Genomic DNA, 22,466 nt, shown 5'->3' on the forward strand with positions numbered 1-22,466 from the left:
ACGAAAGAAAATAAAAGGTCTATATTCCCAAACTTACATTCTCCTGATGATCCTTTGAAAATGTAGACTTTTATGGAAATATTGTCACGTTTATTTATTAAACGCAACAAAACCCTGCCACAACACCATTTAAATGCACATACAGTACTGCGCTTAGAAATATTTCACAATGTACATATTTTGTCTCGTCGCGGTTCTTCCCGAGTTTCTCTCTCCACTCAAAGACGGCATCCAAGTTGCGCAGCGCACAAAATAGATGCAACGGCTCTTAAAATGTCCGCGGGAGCCTCATGTGGTTTTGGATTTGTCGTGTTCAACGAATGGACGTGGGGTGTTTTTTGTTGTGTACACACTTGTGGGGGGGGGGGGGGGGGTCACTGATGTGCGGAGGCGGTCTGGCTGTTGGTGTCCACGTGAAGTTGCTTCATGGACTCCAAGGCCTCGTCCACTGATTCACTCTCCTCTGAAACACCCACACAACACAAAAGTGAATTTTCATTTACAAAAGGGACACAGACTCATGACGTGTATAAATCCCGCATAGTCGATACTCCAGACTTCTGAGCAGCTGTCCGCTGTATTAAAACAGTTGTGCAATTTTTACATCAAGACTCTTTACATAACTTTTTTGAATAGCTGACCACTGTCGTGACTAATGTTCAACTCTAAATTCAAAAGATACGTGCACAGACGGGGGCTTTTAGTGACTGATGTTAACCAACCCGAGATTTGGTTGCTTTGCGCTTGGTGCTGCTCTCGCTGCTCTTCAAGTTTCTTGCAGACTTTCTTATGCGTGAACCAGTGCAACTTCTGACACGCTTGGCCACAGTAGGTCACCTGGTGGCAGAAACGGACAATACAATGGAGATGAAATCAATAAATACTGTGACCTCTATCAAGGAACTCAACATGTCCTCTTACTTCATGGACATATTTCTGGCTACGGGTTTTGATTATTCTCAAAGACAAATTAAATTGAGATTTTTTTTCCCCCCTCGATTGTTTAAAAATGTCTCATTTATGTCACCTAAATTATTATCCAAATTTTCCGCACTATAAGGCGCTTCGGAGTATATGGTGCACTTTTGATGAATGGCCTATTTTAAAACTGTTTTCATATATAGGGCGCACCGCATTATAAGGCGCATAGAATAGAAGCTACAATTGCGGCTACAGTTGCATTATGCATCCACTAGATGAAGCTAAGCTAAAGGGAATGTAATACCATACAATACAATACAGCTTTATTTATATAGTGCCTTCACTACAGCTGCAGCGGTAACAAAGCGCTTTACAGACATTTAAAATACTACTTCCAGGAAATGAGAATATTGATCCATATATAAGGTACATTGGATTATAAGGCATGCTGACGGTTTCTGAAAAAATTGAATGTTTTTAGGTGCGCCTTATAGTGCGGAAAATACCGTTTGACTGTTGTATTGAAAAATGCCAAAAAATGCAAATAATATTTACAAATCATTTTTAAAATAACAATTACTTCTTTAAGAGAATTACTAATTAAGAGATTACTAAGAGAAATATAATTCAACTTCTCAATTTTCACATATATTTCATCAAAATCTGGCGGCAAGCTGGTCAATCGGTTAGCACGTCCGCCTCACACTGCAGAGGTCTCGTGTTTGATTTCGGACTGCGGTCTTCCTGGGTGAGTTTTCTCCGGGTATTCCGGTTTCCTCGCACATTCCAAAAACATGCATGGTAGGTTGATGGAACACTCGAAATTGTCCCTCGCCGTGATTGTAAGCGCCAACGCTTGGCTGTCTATTTTGTTGTTTGTCATTTATCAAAGGACTCAGTTGTAACTTGTAAAGATGTGGCCTATGATCACATTTGCTTGTCGTGAGATCCAAGAAAGAAGCGAGCGCTCACCATTTTACAAATGGAACATCTTTTCTGGGCTCCTTTGTCTCCACACGTGGTGCAGAACTCTGCGTCCATGAAGCCGACCTGACCCGTGATGGCTTGTGTCAGCACCGACAGAGCTGTGGGGTCGTTGCCCTGTTGCGGTGGAAGGGGAAAAAGAAAAAAAAATAAAACAAACTGTATTGATGTGTTGTGCATGTGCCTTTCAGGGGCAGGGCCTTGTGAGTGACATCAGTGGCTGAAGTCTGACTTTCTCATCGCACAACCTAATACTTGCTATTTCTGGATTAAACACCGTGTCTAGTTTGCAGTCATAGTCGAGGTACAGGCGGCGAACTCACGATGCTAACTGGAGCGATGCTGCGCACCAGCTGCTGCAGCAGCGTGGCGTCGCAGTAGGGGAACTTGCGCACACACTCGCGGATGAACTTCTCCTGGTACACCGGGAAGCCGTCGCTGTCTCGGCCTTTCAGCAGGCTGCGGGGGAGGAAAAACGACAAGTCACAAAATGTTGAATGTGAAGAGGATAAGTAGTCACTTTGTAAGACTGTAGACGCAAGATAGGGAGAGCAAAAAATTACTTTCTTAGCACAGTTCATATAAAGTGAGCAGAATGAGGCGCCACGATATCGCGGTTCATTTTTCATACCCCTAACGATATTGTGTTTTGTTTTGTTTTGTTTTAAATAACTCATTCGCCTCACGGTGCAGAGGTGCGGGGTTCAATTACGTCACGAGGCTCCCTGTGTGGAGTTTGCAGGTTCTCCCCGTGCCTGCGTGGGTTTTCCCCGGGTATTCCGGCTTCCCCACACATTCCAAAAACATGCACGGCAGGTTTACGGAGCACTCTAAATTGTCCCGAGGTGTGAATGTGAGCGCAAAGGGCTATTCGTCTGTATGTGCACTGGCAACTGGTTCAGGGTGTCCCCCTCCTACAGCCCGAACACGGCTGGGATCGGCTACAGCCCACCCCCCGCAACACGCTTGAAGATAAGCGCATCAGAAAATGGATGGATGGATGATTTCTTGAATGGGTTTTTAAAAGAAACTTCCTGGAATTCCTCACATGTGAGAAAAGACAATTGCTTATGTACTTTTCCACTGTTTATTGGACGCCTGGAGAAGAGTAAAACACACTCAAAGCACACTCATGCGGAACCTGCTGTCAGCCGCAGCTGTCGCACAGGCCTATCTGGTCAGGGGTCTGTTTTGTAAGCAGTACTAGTGGTAGGATCGTCGTTTTCCACCGAAATGGTTAGCGAACGTGCCATCATCTTTGAATGGCGGTAACGTCGTCCACATCGTCTTGTGTCACTGACCTTTTAACGAGTCCGTCCAGCTGGTCGTCACGCTCGTTGAGGAAGGAGACGCACTTGGCCAGCACGCAGCTGATGTAGTGCATCTTCATGGCCAGCACTTCGTTCATGTCATGCTGCTTCATGCACTTCTCGCAGATGAGCTCCATCACGCGACAACACTTGTCCAGGGCCGAGGGAGAGGCCAGCAGCGGGTTTTCCTTCACCAGCAGCACCATCTGACACCGGAAATGACGGAATCACTAAAACAGAGGAGGCTATTGGCCCGTGCCTGCTACGTCTTCCTTCACGTCTCGAATGCTTTCAGACCCTTTCATGACACTCTAATCGTCCAGAGTCATGCTAAGGTGTTTCATATTTGCGTGTATCGTATTTAGGTTTGCTGACCGCATTTAAAAAAAAACAATTAGTAAGACAAGTGGCCCGAAAAGGTTTTTTTTTTCTTTTTTAGCACAGGCGCTAACCAAGAGTTAGCGTGTGGGAAAGTTGAAACGAGAAAAGACACTTTAAAATTGCCTTTCCATTTTGCAGATTTTCACAGATCACGGGTGCGTCTGGACTGCGTTATCCCCACAATAAGCGTGTTCACCTTTGTATATCCCGTATACATTTTTATAGCTAAGAAGGTCATTTCGCAGGACCGCTCTTGTTACCTTAACAGGGTTGAGGTTGATACTCATGATGATCTTGTGAAGGGGTCCAGCCAGCTTCGGGGGCAGCTTGGGTTCTTTCTCCAGACCTTGGGCTTTAGTGTAGTAGTCCAGTCGGGCGCGAGAGAAGAAGTTGTTGATCACCGTCACACAGTCATGTTGCCCTGGACAACAAGATGCCGGCCTTGTCAGGGTTTATGTTTACACTTGCGGGTCAATTACGATGTTTTGTTTGTTTTTTTTCCCCATATGCAACATGAATTAGATTTTGTTTTTTTTTCATGCAACTTCAACGGCACAATTACAATTTTTTTTATTTGACCTAGACAGCTTTCATATGTGGACATAAATCTGACATGATTCAACTGCATTATGAGCGCTCAGGTCGCGCTCATCCGTAGAAATCCAACCTATGTCATCAAAAGCCCCCCCCCCCCAGAAAAAATTATGGAAAGAGCACTTAGAAAAATGTATTGCATATTAAATCGTAATAGTGAGGGGAGAAAATTTACAACTGGATTTTTCAAAATTGTTCAGCCCGACTTTACACTAATCAATGGCTCATAGCTAGGGAAAAAAAATTGATTTCAAGTTTGTACACACATACCAACAAAGGCGGCCATCTGCGCGGCGGTCCTCCCCACAGAGTTGACCACGTCTGTCTCAGCCCCAGCGTCCAATATCATCCACGTGATGTCAGTCTTCCCTGTGAGCGCAAACAAAAACGATGGGGGTTGACATGTGAGTGACGTAGCGCTCACGTCACTCACTCTCTCGGAACGCCAACCGACCTGAGAGTCCGGCGAACATGAGCGCAGTGTATCCATGCTCGTGGTGGTTGCAGTTGACGTCGGCGCCGTGTCTCAGCAGCAGCTTGCACATGTCAGCTTTGCCCTTGTAGGCGGCGTGCATCAGCGGTGTCATGCCGTACTGCGCCAAGAGAGACGTTGCGCAATAGAGAGTATTTACTATTAAATTGACATTTTATAAATATTTACAAACACAACTTTTCTGGGGAGGGAGAGTCATCTGTTTTGTTTTGAAAATCAAATGCAGCCCTTGGGTAAAAGTTCATCCATCCCTGGTTGAGAGGCTCACTGAGCTGAAGTCTCACAAGATTTGCTGACACCTTGTGTGATGACAAATTGTGATTAGCTTTTGAGGCATATTTTCCCAAAATCCAATTTGTACCACAGTTATTTTACAGGGGGAAAAAAGAAAATCGTGTAAAGTATGAGAATAAGGGTAAAAAAAATTCAGTAGTGCTTTGTGTGGACAAAAGGTTCAAAGGACCACAAAAAAACTAAAGTTATTAAAAACAAATTTTCTCAAGTATTTTAGTTAGCGGTAAAGTCAAGATGGTAAAAAATGCTTCAAACATCTGACTTTGACACAGACGAGGACTTTGAAGGTAAAACAAAGACAAGAGAGGAAGTGAAGGGTTCTTCTACGCCTCCTTGGGGGACGCCAATGACTCCTTATAGCCCTTGTTTTCTTTCTCCACAAAATCAGCTATCGATGACATTTTTATATTGGAGGCTTTGTGTAACATCAACACTGATATGTACTTTGCTCAGATTGGAGTCATTATGATAGAAAACTCAAAAAGATGGCTTACTAAAGCTGGGAAAGATCAAATTAAATGTTTTCTTACCTCATCCAAGCAGTTGACTCTGACATCTTTGCAGCCCAGTAGTCTGGACGCCTCTTGGACATTTCCTGCAAAAAAAAAGAAAGAAAAAAAAAGCTAATTTCAAATGTAACCTTCCTGATACATTTGTTTCTTCAGTACATCACATGTAAGAGGGAGAAGGAGAGAGAGACAGATGGATATGACAAGTGCACTTGTGAGTTACAACAGCTCCATTACTTTCTCTCTCATTATGCTGCGCCGTCCGCACTAATGCAGCCTTTTGGCCATGACAATATATCACGCCGGGAATATTTTCACCAATGCAACGTGAATAATGTATCTCTGAGAGGAGATGGAGAGGATAGCTGGTGCTCAATTGAAGTCGGAGAACTAACTGAAATAAGCCGATGTGTGTTACCTCTCAACAGAAAAACCGTTTGACTTTAGAAAACTTAAGTTGTTTTATTTTTTAACTTCAAACAGCTTGTGGCAAACTTGAGTGACTCCATGCATAATGTGGTTGTGAGATTTCGGTTTCGGTATCCCGGTGACCTCATATTGGTCACTGGAACCCTCTTTCTCATCTACTAACGGATTTACAAAAGAAATGCAAAACCTGCACCTGCGTGTACGCTAATGCAAATATAAGCATTAGCAATACAATCCAATACAATCTTTTGATTGTATTGCAATCAAGAGTGTATCTTGACTTGGCACTTGCCAATATATTGCCAAGTGCCTTATATTTTGTGTGCAGCACTAGTGCTCAAGAAATAAAGTTGGATTAATAGTTGAGTACTGTATAGACTTTAACACAAGGTGTAAATAGGCTACACTAGGTGTATAGTGCATTATGTAAACTTGATATAGCAGAGATTCACACGTTACAAATGGTATCATAGACCGCGTAAAGGAAGTGCTGTCGGTATTGGAAAAAAGAAAAAAAATTAACGCATAACTGTAACTATAATCGGGACGTCAACAGTAGGTAGTGTGGTTCATCATGCAAGCTAAGTAGTACTAGCCGCATTGCATTGTGGGGCAGAACTTACCTGTCGTGATAACGTCAAACAACTCCTTTTCGCTGGGGGACAAGTCTCCCTTTTTGGCCGCACACATTTTGGCGATGTAAAAGGGACAAGAGCACTCAAACGCCTCGAAAATACGAGTAGTGACGGCCTGCTGGTTATTTGGAAAGATGAATACAACGCCTTGCGAGATTCTCCGGCGTGAGCAGCAAGGCTAACTCAGCTGTTACTCTCGCAGGGGATAGACCATTGTGGATTAACAGTCGGGGTGGATTTATTTATTCGTGGCATAATACAGATGTATAAAAGATTTAATTATAAATATGTATAATTAATTACTAAAATTAAAAGACATATACTATAATATTGCACCATGTGGTTGAAATCGTTCATTTGAACGGATGAAAATTTGTTGCATGTTCCCTGCTCTTTCGATAAAGTACTCACGCCCATCCGTGACGTTCTAGAAAGTTCATTCGGTTTTACCAACCAAACCAGGAAAGGGCTCCTTTTCGAGTGACAAAATATTCAATCGAAGAGAATGTTCAGGTTAAGGCAAATATTTGAGGCTTTTTGGGTACCCAAAAGCCCTCTATCTCAGAGTAGATCTACTTGACAGCAGCTGATTCAGACCCCCCAATAAAACTAGTTAAGTGACCATTTTCTTTCTTCAGGATCATTAACGTGATCTCATGATAAATCAGCCATCCAGCACAAAGTGGAACAAACTATTTTTATCTCCATAATAGAATTGTCTTTATTCCCTACAGTGTTTTGAAGAGAAATTATTCTTTTCATCATAAATGGTTTATTTGTTTTCTGCTACCTTATTTTTTCTGACACCCTCCCTTCTCACTCTACCCAACTACACCTTTCTAACTAACCTTGCGACCCATGTCTGTCATTTTTAGTTCCATTTTTTAAATTTTTGGTCATGTCACGTGTTGCTGAAAAATGCTAATGCAAATCTGCATTTCAAATTTTGGCTCGGATCGCAAGACAATAAATGATTTCGAATTGCACTTTCAATGCATCAGTGAGCCAATCCAAGATTATAATGAAGTGCTGCCACCTACCGACGCACATGGCAACAACCCTTTTGTATTTACGATCATGACAATGTTCAGCACAAAGACAAGCACATCGTTCCTACAGATTATTTTAATAATCAAAGCTGTCAAATGGGGGTGCGGGGGGGGGGTGAGCGTCGAACCAGGACGGAGACGCTCTCAGTGAGCAAACTGGAATGAGAGAAGTTCCGTAAGAGCAACATAAAAAGAACAAACTGGAACAAAGAAGGTAACAATAGGGCAGATGCAGTAGTTTGTGCAACAGCATAAAACACTGAAGAATATACAAGCCATACTACCACATAACAGTGTGGCGCTCATTCACATTCTAAACGGTGAACATGCACAAATACCAAATGGTCGGCATGTTTTCCTGTAACAGTGAAGACAAATCAGGGATGAAATGAAGTCAGGCGGCTATTTCTGCCCATTGTTCAACAGCAACATCAAGAAAAATTACACTTCCACCTTTACTGTTCCATATGGCAAGCCATTTTGAGTATTTATTCCATCATCCTTCAGGTCCATGTACACTTTGTCTTGAATATTAAGATAATTCAGTGCAACAATATTCAATAAATGCTCAAAAGGCTTGCCATAAAGCCATATGAATGTTTAATCAATATTTCAACGACTGCACTTGTGTTAAGGTCCAAGTACTAGTATGCCCTTTGATACAGCTCCAGCTTTGTGAAAGCGCTACAGAAATAAAGATGTATTGACAAGGAGTGTATGAGTACATGGACCCATCAGGAATAACTGCTTTTGAGAATTTGCGCACACTAGTTTTCAGTCAACATTTAGTGCACCAGGAGCATAGCGAATTGTCTTCCTGTAGTAATAACCCAAAAAAAAGCATACAAGAAAATGGACATCAAGGATATGAATGAATGCTCAAACAGCTTTTCGTAGTTCCATCGACAGGTTGAGGACGAAGCAAGGCTCCATTGAGGGATGAAGCAATAAAGAAAGCATCAAGATTGAAGGTTTTCAAATAAATAGAATAGCTCCAGAGAAGAATATGTTCTTCTCTGGTAGAAATAATCATAAAAGTCTTCTTTATAAAAGAAACATATAATTTTGTACACATATTTACAAACGGAAACAAAAAAGAGATAGGAGGGAGAACGCAAAGGCATTAAGTGTTTTGTTTCTTTTCCTCACACATCCTTCAAGTCGAACATTCAAAAGGAGTTCAGTTCAGTAATCCGTTTTCAGGGAACGTCACTTCCTGGGCCAGCCCAAGTCCCTGAGTTGCTTCTTCTTCTTTTTAATTACTGTTTTCTATTTTAGCCGCAAAAGGTCTCAGCCGGAGTCTGACTCACTGGTGTCCGAAGATGAGGATGACGAGGAGGAAGAAGAGGAGGACGAGTCAGAGCTGGAACTGCTGCCGCTGAGGCGCGAAGGCTGTGCCTGGGCCTCGGCGGGGTTGGTCTTCTCCACTGACAAAAGTCATACACAATAGATAAAAGTCAGCAGGATGCTGTGTCTTCACTGTCTAGGTAAATGTACTGCATGTGATATTTTACTTTTTTTTTTTTTTTTTTGAATGGTCTACATCAGGGGTCTCCATACACCGGTCCATGGACCGGAACCGGGCCACGACCCATTTGGTCCGGGGCATCAGACAGCCCGAAGAGCTGTGAGCATATTGACTCACTCAGACGTGGCGGAAATGTGCGCGACTCAAGCCAATCCGAGTCCTCCTTCTGACATTGGTTCGCGAGTTAAAATATTTCCGTCAATAAATATAAATATATGACTTGGAGGAGAGAGCTGTTGAGCATGTGTCAGGGAATTCACCCATCTTGAACTTTGAATGAAAAGACTCGACTTAACTCGGGAGCAGATTGTCTTTTGCTGATCAGCAAAAGGGGCAAAGTTCCTCGAAGGCAACACGAGTCGTGTTTCCTCTCAGATTGAAAACCCCACCTTCACACCCCCGCCGACCACTTTTTATTCACAGGATATGCAAAATACAAGTAACATATCAGAAAAACATTCCTCCTCATTTGCATGTCACGCTTCCCAGCCCAGCCCACCGATACGCCCCCTCAGTGGACACCTGGAGGCCAAAACATCTTCCGGTGCAAACAATGGATGCCTTGTTAATACAATGGGTAGATTTCACATGAATTGAGAAACTGTAACAAACTGGAGGACATCTGGTCATGCTGCCCCCCCGAAGTTCAACCTTCCTGCCTGCCTTATCAGTTAATGAAGCCCTGGCTTCCTTCAGCTCAAGTTGGCCCTTTTTTCTGTGTGCTCCATTGTGTACGAATTGTGAGAATATAGCGTTCGAGGTCAATTACGGTAAGCATATACTGAAATGAAACTTTGAAACATGATAATCTTAAGTCTGTCTTTCTCCATCAGCGTGGTATGGCGTCAAAAACGAGGCAATACAATAAACCTTTGAACAAAGAGCGCCCAAGTGATCAAGTGGAAAGCGTGAAAATAGGAGCAGAATAAACATTAGCAGTTAAGTCGCTAATAACTAGCCGGCAGCTACTGGATGAAAGCAGCACAATCAATTGTGTCATTTTTTTTTTTTTTGAGTAGGTCCAATTTGCAAGCAGGAACGATGCTAACACTGTATGCATGTTTTCCTTATAAAGCGTATTTATTTTTCCTGATTGGTCCATTTCTTATTGGTTCACTGTGTGTGTGTGTGGGGGGGGGGGGGGGGTTCTACATTTGTTGTACAGTAGAATAACACTGTTTGAAATGAATGACCCAAGAAATTTAAAAAAAAAAATCTATGTTAATCCTTTCATGCACCCTGTAAACTGATAACATGGTAAGCTGTCAACTGTAGTAACCACTGTCACTGAAATAGTTAATAAAGTATTTAATTCCCTTTATTGTTTTTGGCCAGTATCAGTGCTTTGAATCTGGCAATTTAAAGGCAATGGGGGAAAAAAATGGTCGCCTGTCCGCAAACAGAATGAACTTGTGACAATTTGTCCATGATGCAAATAACTAAATAAAGAGTTTAGGACCACTGGTCTACACGCCTCTAATGTGCCATATCGTCACTGTCAGCCTTCATGTTTTTTCCTAAAATCAATACTATTGGTCTGTTCCCACATCGTCTGTTATTTTTAGGCATTATTAAGCCATTTTACGTGCGGAAAATAGCTTGGGAGCAAAGCCAGTACCCGTTGAACGCTCAGCTATCTGAGAAGCGTTGCAAAAAAACTATCCTCCTCCCCCTCACTGTGCGAGAGCCGTGCGGCATCGTGTCGCCAGTACAGTTGATTGAAGTCTGCATGTTTTTGTCAATCATAACGAGTGAAAATCATTTTGTCGCATCTCCATATTTAATGTATGAACGCCTGAAGGATTAAAGTGACATGCAATTTGAGCTGACCTTTGGGTTTTGCAGGCTTCTTGGTCGAGTTCAGCTGCCCGCTGACGTCCTGCAGCCTCCGCTCCAGCTCCAGACGCTTCTCCAGGGTCAGCTGCTCTTTGGATTTGACCGCACCGCCTTTCTTCAGTGCTAACCAGAGCACCAAGGCATAAAAACAGCAGCCGTCAGGGAAAGGGTTGGCGAAAAGAATCCAATTTTTAAAAAACAGATTATTTTACAGATTTTTTGCTCTGTTCTCATCCAACTGCTGTCCTGTATCGCATAAGACTGGGAGCTAATTTAATCACAGATATCTGGACTGGACACACTTTGGATTTTAAAAAATAGGCTGGGAAGCATAAAATGCATCAGTCACACGTTGTGTATAAAGCTTGTCACACAAAATTCAACATGTCGACTCAGGTTAGTCATTTCCATCATGACTCAGACAAAGAAAAGAAAAGAACCAGAGAGGGGAAGCTTTTTTTTAGCCAAGGATTTCTGGCCACATCCTCAAGTAGGACCCGTTTTTCAACAACAGTGTGCAGTTCGGTTGATTTGACTCGTGGAACGTAGTCTAATTCAGTGGGGTTTTTTTTCATCCTTATCAAGTGTTCTGTGCTCTTATTTTATTTACTCTAATTTCAGGGGCGCCACGGTTAATTGACAACTGATCAATGATGAAAATTCATCAATAATTATTTTGACAATCGTCCAAATCCTCTGAATTTCAACCTCACAGCAACATGGATTATCAAATTACTGCAATCCACTATGAAACCAGAATAATTATTTGTGTTGAATCAACATAAAAGCTAATGTATTAATTTGGAAAATAATTATCAATATTACTTTTTTTAACAATATGGACCAAACCAGTAACTGAATTATAATTAACTTTTTATATTTGTGCATTTTCGCCACTGTCGAATTTGAAGTTTGACATCGCGCTTATCCTCATTAAGGTGGCGGGTGAGTCTAGCTCACCTGACTTTAAGTGTACACCAAGAATATATGAAATGGCACTATGTACCGAGGTCAGTGAAGGGCTTGCGCGGCTTCTTCCGCAGACACGTCATGACGTAGCGCTCCAGTTCTTTCAATGTGGACGGCTTGAGCGTCTCAAAGTCGATCTCGATCTCCTCGGGGTTGGTGTCGCGCAGAGAGGGCTCCCGCGACTGGATGATGTGCACGACGCGGCCCAGTTTCTCGCCCGGCAACTTGTTGATGTCAAGGCTCAATTGGCGCTTCTCGTCGTACGTCATGGGTACGATTTCCTCCTCCTCCTCAGAGTCGTAGTGCGGAAGCATGCTGGATGGCAGCGGCGGGTAGAATGACTTCTTGGCGCTCCTGATGAGAGGTTCAATCAGACAACAACACTTAAACAAATCTCGTATGTAGGCAGGATGGTGATACAATATAGACGATAATATATTCTCGCAGTTTTGTGATTGCTTTTTTTTAAGTGCAAATTTAGAGTTGGTGAAGTGTGTAGTACCACATTGCGAGAATATAAATATTTTTGTATGCTGTGTGACCTGTAGATTAATGCTAATTTCTGTTAGCCTGTCTATGGTATTTTGCATTTTATGTCAGTAGAATTTGGCTGGACAACATTTTCTGTTTTGGTTGAACATTGGTGAGTTCAAATATACAAGGTTTCATTTTATTTTTGTTGCTAGTGTCAGTTTTACAGTCAACTCCAAGTGGGAGTGACAACTGAAGAGCGTGACAAGAGCGGGGGGGAGCAGTATTTACAGCATTGCAGTAAAAACACTGGAGATTTTATCTTTCATATTGCAATCCGACATCAGAGCCATAACCTATCAGTGTTAACTTTGGTACCTTTACACATTTGGCTAGTGGTAGCACAAACAACGATGGACACAACTTGTGTTTTGGCCTGCCCGCATGGTACTAACTTGCTGCTCTTCTTGGTCTGGCTCTTCTTGGTCTGCGACGTGCCGGCTCTCGATGCTTTGTTCTTGAGCATTTTAGTGGGCATGGTCCACTCTTCGGAACCGGCTCGGCTTTTGGCTCCACGGCTGCGCTTGTCCGGCTTCCTGCGCTTCTTCTTCTCTTTTTTGTCCTTCTTCTCACGCTTTTTCTTCGGCTTCACGATGGGGCCCTGGGAGAGCGCAGTCAGCTGCTCGTGCACGGCACGAAGCTGCGTGTGGCGGTGGTGGTAGTAATAATGAATTAGGTGAATGTGTGATGGACAACGTAACACAATCAGAGTGATTTCAATACAGTCAGTTCTTAATATTGAATGACTGATTTGACTGTTGAGTATGTTTGTGTGTAACTCATTCACTGCTGCTGACAGCTACAGACATTAAAGTTCCAATTTAACTGACCTTCAGCGATTGACAGCTATACAAGTCAAAAGATCAATTTCAACTGGGGTGATAGCGAATTAGTTTAAGGCAGTAGTCGTCATTTATTTTTTTGTTACGCCCGCGCCAGGAAAAAGAAAACATTTTGCACTGCCCAAATCTGTGCCAAGACTATAGATAGCATCATCTGTCTCTAAAATTGTTGTAAGTACATCATTTACTCATGAAAGAAAACAAGAAAATAAGAGCTGTCGACCAACTTATAACAAAGACTTACTTTATTAACACATTTGTTATAGTCTGTGCATCAATTTGCCCGAAAAATAAAAATACTGGGAAAAAAAAGACTAATAAGACAACCATTGCTCACTTGTTCAAGTGAGTGTAAACACGGAAACAAAATTTTTGATAAATCGCAACGTTATTTATTACACATGACAATTTGAGATTTTTCAGTTCAAGGATCATGCAAGTTGACACACATGATTTGCTTTCGTGGGCCACATAAAATGACACGTGGGCCCGATTTGGCTTTGAGTTAAACACCTGTGATTTAAGTAATTGGGAGGGTCTTACCTGCGTGCATACCTGGTCCTGCAGTTCGGCCAGCCGGTGAGCTCGCTCCTCCTCACTGTCCGAGCTGGGGCTGCTCTCGCTGTCCTCACTCTCACTACTGGGCTCGCTTTCGGACGTGGACGAGGAGGATGACGATGAGGATGAGGACGAGGAGGAGGAGGATGTTGGGTGGCCGCTTAGGGACATGGTGGTGTGGTCCAGCTGTGGCTCGTCGGGCATTTTGGCAAAGCTGAACTCAAACACGTCCTATAAATGACACGCACAGACCAACAAGTAATAAATACATTGTTATGATTCAATTTGAGATTCTGCCGAGGAGCAACTAATGTCATGCAAAGGAACAATACCATATTTCTATTTTCCTGGTGTAAGGGAACCTCCAGATATGGAGTGAAATGCATCCTGTGAAGCTGCTTGACCCAATAGTAAGTCAAGTGAGTTGATCTATTCCAGTGTCTGTGATGATGTCACACAGGCAAAAAATAAAATAAAAAACAAGCCACATGAACACTTGCGACGTTAATTAGATGCTCACTGACATGACGCCTCGACTCACAAACAAGGACAAGTTAATTTTATTAAGGCATGTCGACTTTGGATGTTCCGTTGTTTGTTGCCTGTCCTGTACTCCAAAAGTAAGCCTTCCACAGGGAGTGGTCATTAGAGTGCGCGCTACAATGACTCGGGGGAGCAGCACCGCTCACCTGCAGCTTGCGGGCCATGCCCACCACGTCGTGGTCGGGGGGGTTGTACTTGTAGCAGTTGGAGAACATGAGGCGCACGTCTCCGGCAAACTGCTGCGCGTCACGGTACTCGCGGCCATCCATCTTCCTCTGCCGGCAGAGGCACACGAGGTTTGGGGGGGAAGGTCGTCAAAAATAAATAAATAAATAAATATTGCGCGCCGGCGGTCCTTGAACACGAACAGAACGAGTGGTAAGGGTAATGGATGGGAAAGGGGGTGTGTGCAGAATAAAGGCATGCACGTGTTTTTGGTGCAGTGATATTGTTCAGTAATGTGCAATATATAGAGCAATCATACCATGTTATTTTTTTACAATTCATACAAGTGTTTTCCATGTTTAGCCTCAGATTTTTCCTCAAATTTATGACCAGGATTAAAACAAATGAAATGAGGAAATTGTATTGACTTTTAACAGGTACGACATGAAAAAATTAAATCACTCTTTTACATAATTGAACAATAGTTGTATACATTAAGACTTGTATATTCTCCCCGAGTTCTGACTTTAAAATCATTTGTCATTGACAGTACGCACAACTTAAAAAAAGTTGTTGGATTTTGGAATGAAATTTCAGAATCAAGATAAAATGCATGAACCTTTACTGAACCTTAAAAACCCAATTTGGCCAAACCGCTTAATGTTTCAGTAGTTTTTGCACGACTTCCTGTTCTTTAATAAGGAGCTAAATCGTAAAATTCACAACAGGTGTTCGATCTATGAACAGATGAATACATTTCCAAGGATATCTGCTTCTGCGCCTTTCTGTTAATCTCCCAGTCTCCGTAAATCATTGGATATTTGAACCTCTCTGATAATCAAACTCAACGGGTAATTTGCAAATCTTCAAACAGGATGTTCTGGGTGGGACGTTACCACTGACCTCATAGTGTCATCAGAAGGCCTGCACAGCGATAGAGAGACTAGAAGAGTCACAGAAAGAAATACAAGTCGACTTCCTTGAAATTCAAGGTAAAAAGAAAAATGTTCAGCTCCTTTTTGTCCAACAGCAAGTTGTGCAGAAAGTACGAAAACACTTAACAGTCGTACGTGTGTATTTAAGTTTAAAATAGCCATTAACTTTTTGAGCAAAGTCCAACAATCAACTGCAATTGTGTATATGTCACGACAGGATGAGATGAATATTATACATTTTTATGGTTTTCGGAGTCCTAATCACTGAGAGATGATAGGACTACAAAAGTGGCATGCAAACAAAGTGAGTTTGACAACTTTAATATACTGCAGACTCATTGTAAATAACAAGAAATGAGCGCTGCATGTCACCTTGATGGTGCTGAGGTCCATGGGACACTTGATGATGTCGTGATAGTCGTGCAGGCCGAGCTCAGCGGCATCCACGGGTTTGTAGAAGGGCCAGGCGTAGGCGGCGTGCTTCTTGGATAGCATGTCTTTGAGTAGCCCACTGCAGTAACGCATGGGCGGGCTCAGCTTGCCCTTCCGCGAGGGCTGCAGCTGCACACAGTCAGGCAGGTCCTTCTTGGGCGGCTTGATGGGGCGGCCGCTGCCCACACGCCGCCCCACCACCGACATCATGGGCTGCAGTAGTACGGGTCCGCCGGGGCTGTGGACCAGGCCCATGACGGGTGGCGTTTCCAGGGTCATGCCGCCAATGCAGGAGATGGCGTTCATGGGGGAGTCGTGGACCTGTCCGCCATGGCCTCCTTTGCCCAATCCCACCAAGTGTCCGTGTCCCTCTGCCGAAATGCCCACCGTCAAACCCATGGTGGACGGAGTGGTGGTGTCCGCCTTGCGCTTAACTCCCTTTTTCTAACCCAAAACAAAAACAAAAAACAAAAAAAAACAAAACAAAAACACACAATTGAATGTCGCCATGGAAACCAAAGCAGACTCATCTTTTGTTGCTGTGAAATATGCATGTCGTCTCCCGGTTTCTGGAGCAACGCGCCACTTGAAATGTACATTGGAATGGACAGTCAAAGAAATTGCAAAGTCTAATTCGGGCCTAAAAGGGGAGTGCAAAATCGAGATTTCGACCAATCTTGCCAGACGTCATCACAGTGAGCAACTTAAAGGTTTAACAGCGCTTGCTTTTTCTTGATGCCACCACAGAAGTGTACCTTCCTGCTCTGGGATGAAAATAAAAGAAGAAACTCACCTCCTATGAAGAGTGATCATCTCCCTGCCTCATTGTTGCATTTGGACATTCGTCATTAAAGACATTTTGCTACCTTTGATGACAGGTGCAATATTGCTTATTACATAAATTGCCTGAAAAGGTTATTTGTATTTCTACTGGGGAAAACTGTTTCCATATTGGGACCTTTTTCCACTGTACTTAACTTGTGCACTGCCATCCATTTTCAGAGCTGTTCCCCAAATTGCCAGCTATTTTAGAGCTTTTTGACTGATCTTTCAAGATCCACAAAATATTGTGTTATGCGATGATATAAGCAACGAACCGAAAAATATACCTTGGTGGTGGGCTGCGTGGGAGGCAGGCCCATGATGGTGGCCGGCGGTAAGCTCTTGGTCAGCACCATCTGCGGCGAACTGGCCAGCATGGAATCGCCCGTGTCCGAGGAGGACGGCGAATAGGCCGATTGCGACACAGCCGGCACCTGCTGCGCCCGCATTGCTGACGGACACACACAGGAAGACAGCATTTGGTTAGCCCCATGACGGTAGGGGTAGAGGGGCTGCTCACGGTCACGATGGATAGACACTCACGGCTCGTCTTGCGGCCTCGTCCTTGGCTGCTCTTCCTGCGGGGAGCGGGCGCAGGGAGCTCCACCTCCTCCTCGGGCATCTGTGCCACCTTCTGGAGGAAGAGCTTCTCCAGGGACTGGGCCATCAGCACAATGTCATCAGTTGGCTAAAAAACAGTGTGCATTCCAATTAAGACACCACAAAAAATAAATAAAATCAATTTTGGGCCACTGGACGCCATGTGACACAGCAAACAGGCCAGAATAAGGAGACACCTTGGATATTTTGAGATCGCTTGTCTTTTTTCCATGACTGCACCCATGAATTTCAGAGACAGTGACTCTAAACACTCCATCAAGCCCCAAGTACACAAGACATCATAAATGCGTAGGATTGTAAAACACAATCTATACTTAGTACATATACAGCAAATGTAACGCTTTGCGGCCACCGGCCGGGCGAAGTTACGCTTTGGTTTGAAGCCCAGCACAGACACTTTTTTTTTCTGACAGCCCACTTGAAATTTTGATTGGACTGTTAGAGCTGTGTCGTTGCATGCAATGCTGTTCCCCGTTATTGAACCAGCGGGTTACGGTTGGTCACACATGAAAATTAGTTGCCAACCCCGAGTCACAACACTGCGTGACAGTACAGACGGTTTGATTTTGGTGGACATGCTATGCCTCACTGGGCGTTTCTGCCTTGCCGCTCATGCGCGACTGCAAATTCAGTTGCAAAGAACAGACTCGATAAAATCTGGTCTAACTTGTGGCACGGGTGGTGTTATGCAATATTTTTTTATATTTGATCGAGGCGCAGGCAGACAAAGTCGGCGATCTGGACATGCACGGTGGACGTCACTGGGTTTCATTCATAAATATCACATCTCTTGCCATTAGCATAACATGTGATCGCTGAGGCCCACCTTGTTGTAGATGTAGCAGTTGGTGAACATGGTGTTGAAGTCCTGGATGCACTCGCTGGCAGAGCGGTAGAAGTTGTTCTCCAGGCGCTTCTTGATGGTGCCCATGTCCATGGGCTGCTTGATTATCTTGTGGTAGTCCTAACCCATTATGAAGAGAGGTCACATTTACACTGCATTTCTCTTGAGATCTATAAACAGGCTTTGAGGACACCTTGAGGGAGAGGCATTTACATTACTGTCCTAAAAGGATTGTAACAACAAAGCCAATTTCTCATTTTTTTGTTCTAGACCAAAGATATTTGGTCAGACATCAAATGACAAATATGAGTCAAGAGATCAACGGTTTGGCTTTTATTACTAGTTATTAACATCTCAACACCAAATTTTTATCTGACTTGATAATCTGAATCTGATCCACTGGTGAAAGGACACTTTGATCTTCTTCTCTTTCATCTATAACTGCTTACAAAAACAAAGTCTATACAGGAAAACTGTAAGATTGCAAAACTGTCTGTGTCCCATGTGTTGTGTAGTGTTATTTTGACTTCAAGGTGGCACAGCGAGATTGGCCGCCTTTCCAGCAGCTCCTATATTTTGTTCCTTTACTTCTTTCTTTAATAACTTTGCTGCTGTGAATGGGACATTTCTCCATTGTGAGCCTAATAAAAGTTTTTTATCTTCTCTTTAAGTGAGCAAAGGTTTGGATGGACAGAACAAGGATGAGGACATTTTAAAGGAGTAGAAATGGTTCTGGCCAATTTTTGTACAATAGCTTCGATAGATCTCTGTTGTACAATTCCCTGTTTTTCACCCTCAGTTGACTATTCTGTACCCACAGTAAATTTTTGAACCAAATTGTTTTTGTTTCGTTTTTTTATCCAACTGTTTTTCGAGTGCATAGCTAATCCGTAAATATCCGCAGTCTCTAGTCTCATATTCATCTTTTCAGACTGGAGCAAACGCAAAGGTTTTGGATTCATTGTTCCAATACTTTTGGAAGAGAGTGTACAATTGGAAAACTCACAGGCAAATTGAGCCTGTGCGCATCCACTGGCTCATGAAAGGGCCATGCAAATTGATGTTTCCAAAGGCACTTGAGCAGGGTCTTCTGGAGGTACTGCAGGTGGTTAGTGGCGCGGCCCTGTCGGGACGGGTCCCTGACGGCAGGCTGCGGAGGGGCAGGCGGACCTGGCGGAATGGTGTGTGGCAGGGAGGGGCTCTCAAAGTCCTCATAGAGCAGAGAGGGCTTGCGGATACGCTTGCCGGTGCTAGCGTGCGGGTCCATTATGCCGCAGGACAGCCCCACCAGAGAGCTATAGTGGAGAGCAGCAGACAGACATGCTCACAACACACTTGGAGTAAAATCTGATGTAGAAGCCCCATATATGAAAAATGGAGAAAGTTAGACAATTTTTTTACCCAATTTTAAGACCTTTAAAATGTCATAACTTACTTAATTCTTTACATTTTGATCAAGTTTGAAGACCGTTTTGTTCCTTTACTCAACCTCATTCCGGTGACGTCAGTCTCGCTGAAAAGAAAGTATTAGATTTTGTTGTCACGTTCCTAAACCTTTTCTTAATTTCGTGTCTGGGACGTGTTCACGCGATGTGTCCGTCCCGCCCACCATTTGTGTTTGTAAACATTGGCTAGCAATGGCAAGGATGGATTGTAGTGTACCGTTATCGCTAAAAAAAAAAGTCACATGCACAACTTGTTTCAACCACACAAAACTTCGCATGGTTCAATTAACCTAGGAAACTTAACAGCATCCCGCCAGTCCAGCCCAAAACATATCTAACGTCACCGGCGAACGACAACGGCGAAATAAACTAATAGACGCCTCATGTGATATTTGGCGTTGAAAACATTAGATTGTAAGAAATAAGGGAAATTAATAGATCATGAGCTGTCCTGGTTTGACTCGGCTGGGCGACGAATGAATGGAGGGCGGCCGGTCGAGGACGGAGGGTTAGCCAGAGGTCGGTCACTAGGCTGTCAACCGCCCTCGCTAATAATTCCGAGGAGAGGGGATAATATAACACCCTGGTGAATGAAATGTCTTCGAACAACTAAGTTAATTAGGAAAGCCGCCCCTAAGTGACACTGACAGCTAGGTGGAAGCTAAAGGAGGATAGCTAGCAACGGTAACTAAGCACATTACTGCCTCGCCAAGGCTAACAGTAGAGATGGGAATACTGTATTAAGTCATAAAGAAAAAAAACATGCTTATGTTACCTTTCGTGAGGCGAACTAAGATGTGCTTCCATCAGTCGGGGTGTTATGCAGCTATCCAATTGGGGAGATGAAGAAGAAATAAATGGGGTAAGGAGAAAAAAAAAGCTGCTGGTCCGCTTTAGTCACAGGGAGTAAGGAAGATGCGATCACTTGCAGCTCCTTCACGAAATGGCGCCTGACTACTTCCGCTTCAGCTGTTATATATGCCCACGCACGTCGAGGACACCCACTTTCTGTCAGGTGGTCGGCCATACAGCTCATCGATTGGCTCCACGTGATATCTGATTACGTCACAGTCACGACTGCGTTACCCAACGAGCTACTCTGGGCTAGCAGCTCAAAACATGTTATAAAACTACCAACCTTACACGTCTAAAGTGGCATTTTTTCGGGTTTTGCGTATATACGCGCTATGGTGATACGATTGCTCACGAGCTAGCTCACAGAATTATTCAACGTGTGCGTTTTTGTCGCTTATTTTAGCAAACATAAAGGATTGAAACTAGGTGCAAAAATGCTAACATCATTCTGAGTTAAGGAACAGAAAGGAACGTATCAGTTTGATGATAACGTATTGAGCCCTATTGAGATAATATCCATTGCATTTGTTTTCTCTCACGCTTGTCCTCATTCACGTGACTGGTAGTGACGATTTGGGTTGGCCACCTTCAAAATAAAATCTTACTATTCATGCAAAATGTCTCAGCAGATAGGTATCTATCTATCTATCTATCTATCTATCTATCTATCTATCTATCTATCTATCTATCTATCTATCTATCTATCTATCTATCTATCTATCTATCTATCTATCTATCTATCTATCTATCTATCTATCTATCTATCTATCTATCTATCTATCTATCTATCTATCTATCTATCTATCTATCTATCTATAGATATATATCTGTATACCTATATATAGGTATACACACACACACACGCACACTTGTATATACTGTATATTCCCAAAAAATGCCAGTGGAAAAGCATAACTTGATGTATAGCAAGAACAGCCAGCCAGACGAATACTTTATTCATACCAGAAATTAAAAGGTCAAAGAAGCAGTATCACAAAAATACACGTGTACAGCAATCCCTCGTTTATCACGGGGGTCATGTTCCAAAAAGAACCAGTGATAAGTGAAATCAGTGAAGTAGGATTTATGCCAAAAAAATCTGAAAGGGACGAAAGCACACAATAACCTGCTCTGCCAAAACATTCAGAAGTTTTTTGAAATTCGAGAAAGCAATTATGAATTAAGAGGTACCAACTTATTCAAAAAACTCAAAACAAGAACAAACATCAAGCAAAGAAGTGTATCTAGCAAAGGTGTTAATCTGTGGAATAATCTCGAAACGGACCTAAAAATGAGTAAATCGCTTGCTGAATTCAAAAAATAGTACAAACAACCTACACCAATCAGAGTTAAAATGATAAATTCTAAACATTAAATATAATGATAAATCAGAACTAAGTTGATAAATAGAGAAAGGTATTGCAATATCCATTATGAATACAAGAGAAAATTGACACAAGAGTGCCAGAGTGAGGATGTATATAATCCCGATACAAACCAAAAGTTGTGAAAATATCATGGTTAAGGGTAAAGTATGAGCCTTAATGGAGACTTCTTCTTACTTTTTCTTTTCTGATTGATATAAAAATGATTTAGTAGATATAAACACATAACGGGGTAGGACTAGATACGTTTTTTTACTTCATCCTACTCCCTTGAACATAATAACTGTGTTGAATGAAGACTGATTTCTTTCTTTTACTTTTTTATCTACCTTATTTTCTGTCAAATTAGTACTGTATATGTTTTATGTTCAATAAACAAACAAACCAAACCAAACCAAACCAAATGTCTACATTTCAGCACATTTGACAAAGTTGTACTTGGTACTTGATAGTCAGCCTTATTTTTTACAGTTATTATACAATCCTGAACTATGTAAACAATGCAGAGGCAACTGCTCTAAGACTACAAGGTTAGCTCAGCTCCCCCTAAAATGTC

General features: G+C 42.7%; 2 protein-coding genes across 2 annotated transcripts; both read right to left on the bottom strand.

The window, feature by feature from the left end:
- Positions 1 to 81: 81 nt before the first annotated feature.
- On the bottom strand, positions 82 to 6,764 carry ankmy2a (ankyrin repeat and MYND domain containing 2a). The gene is made up of 10 exons (XM_052065890.1): positions 6,539 to 6,764; positions 5,508 to 5,572; positions 4,645 to 4,783; positions 4,461 to 4,559; positions 3,857 to 4,017; positions 3,207 to 3,421; positions 2,229 to 2,364; positions 1,894 to 2,022; positions 723 to 837; positions 82 to 463 (listed from the first exon to the last, which is right to left on the bottom strand). Exons 1-10 carry the CDS (start codon positions 6,603 to 6,605, stop codon positions 375 to 377), a joined length of 1,215 nt encoding a protein of 404 aa, XP_051921850.1. The 5' UTR covers positions 6,606 to 6,764; the 3' UTR covers positions 82 to 374.
- An 893-nt stretch (positions 6,765 to 7,657) lies between these two features.
- On the bottom strand, positions 7,658 to 21,095 carry LOC127600940 (bromodomain-containing protein 3-like). Its single transcript, XM_052065865.1, has 12 exons — positions 20,446 to 21,095; positions 19,232 to 19,520; positions 18,208 to 18,345; positions 17,304 to 17,448; positions 17,048 to 17,211; positions 15,879 to 16,382; positions 14,553 to 14,681; positions 13,849 to 14,094; positions 12,859 to 13,103; positions 11,970 to 12,286; positions 10,958 to 11,086; positions 7,658 to 9,026 (listed from the first exon to the last, which is right to left on the bottom strand). The coding sequence occupies exons 1-12, from the start codon at positions 20,475 to 20,477 to the stop codon at positions 8,890 to 8,892; spliced, it is 2,475 nt and encodes an 824-aa protein (XP_051921825.1). The 5' UTR covers positions 20,478 to 21,095; the 3' UTR covers positions 7,658 to 8,889.
- Positions 21,096 to 22,466: the final 1,371 nt, after the last annotated feature.

This window comes from Hippocampus zosterae, chromosome 5, assembly GCF_025434085.1.
Source record: "Hippocampus zosterae strain Florida chromosome 5, ASM2543408v3, whole genome shotgun sequence".
NCBI lineage: Eukaryota > Metazoa > Chordata > Actinopteri > Syngnathiformes > Syngnathidae > Hippocampus > Hippocampus zosterae.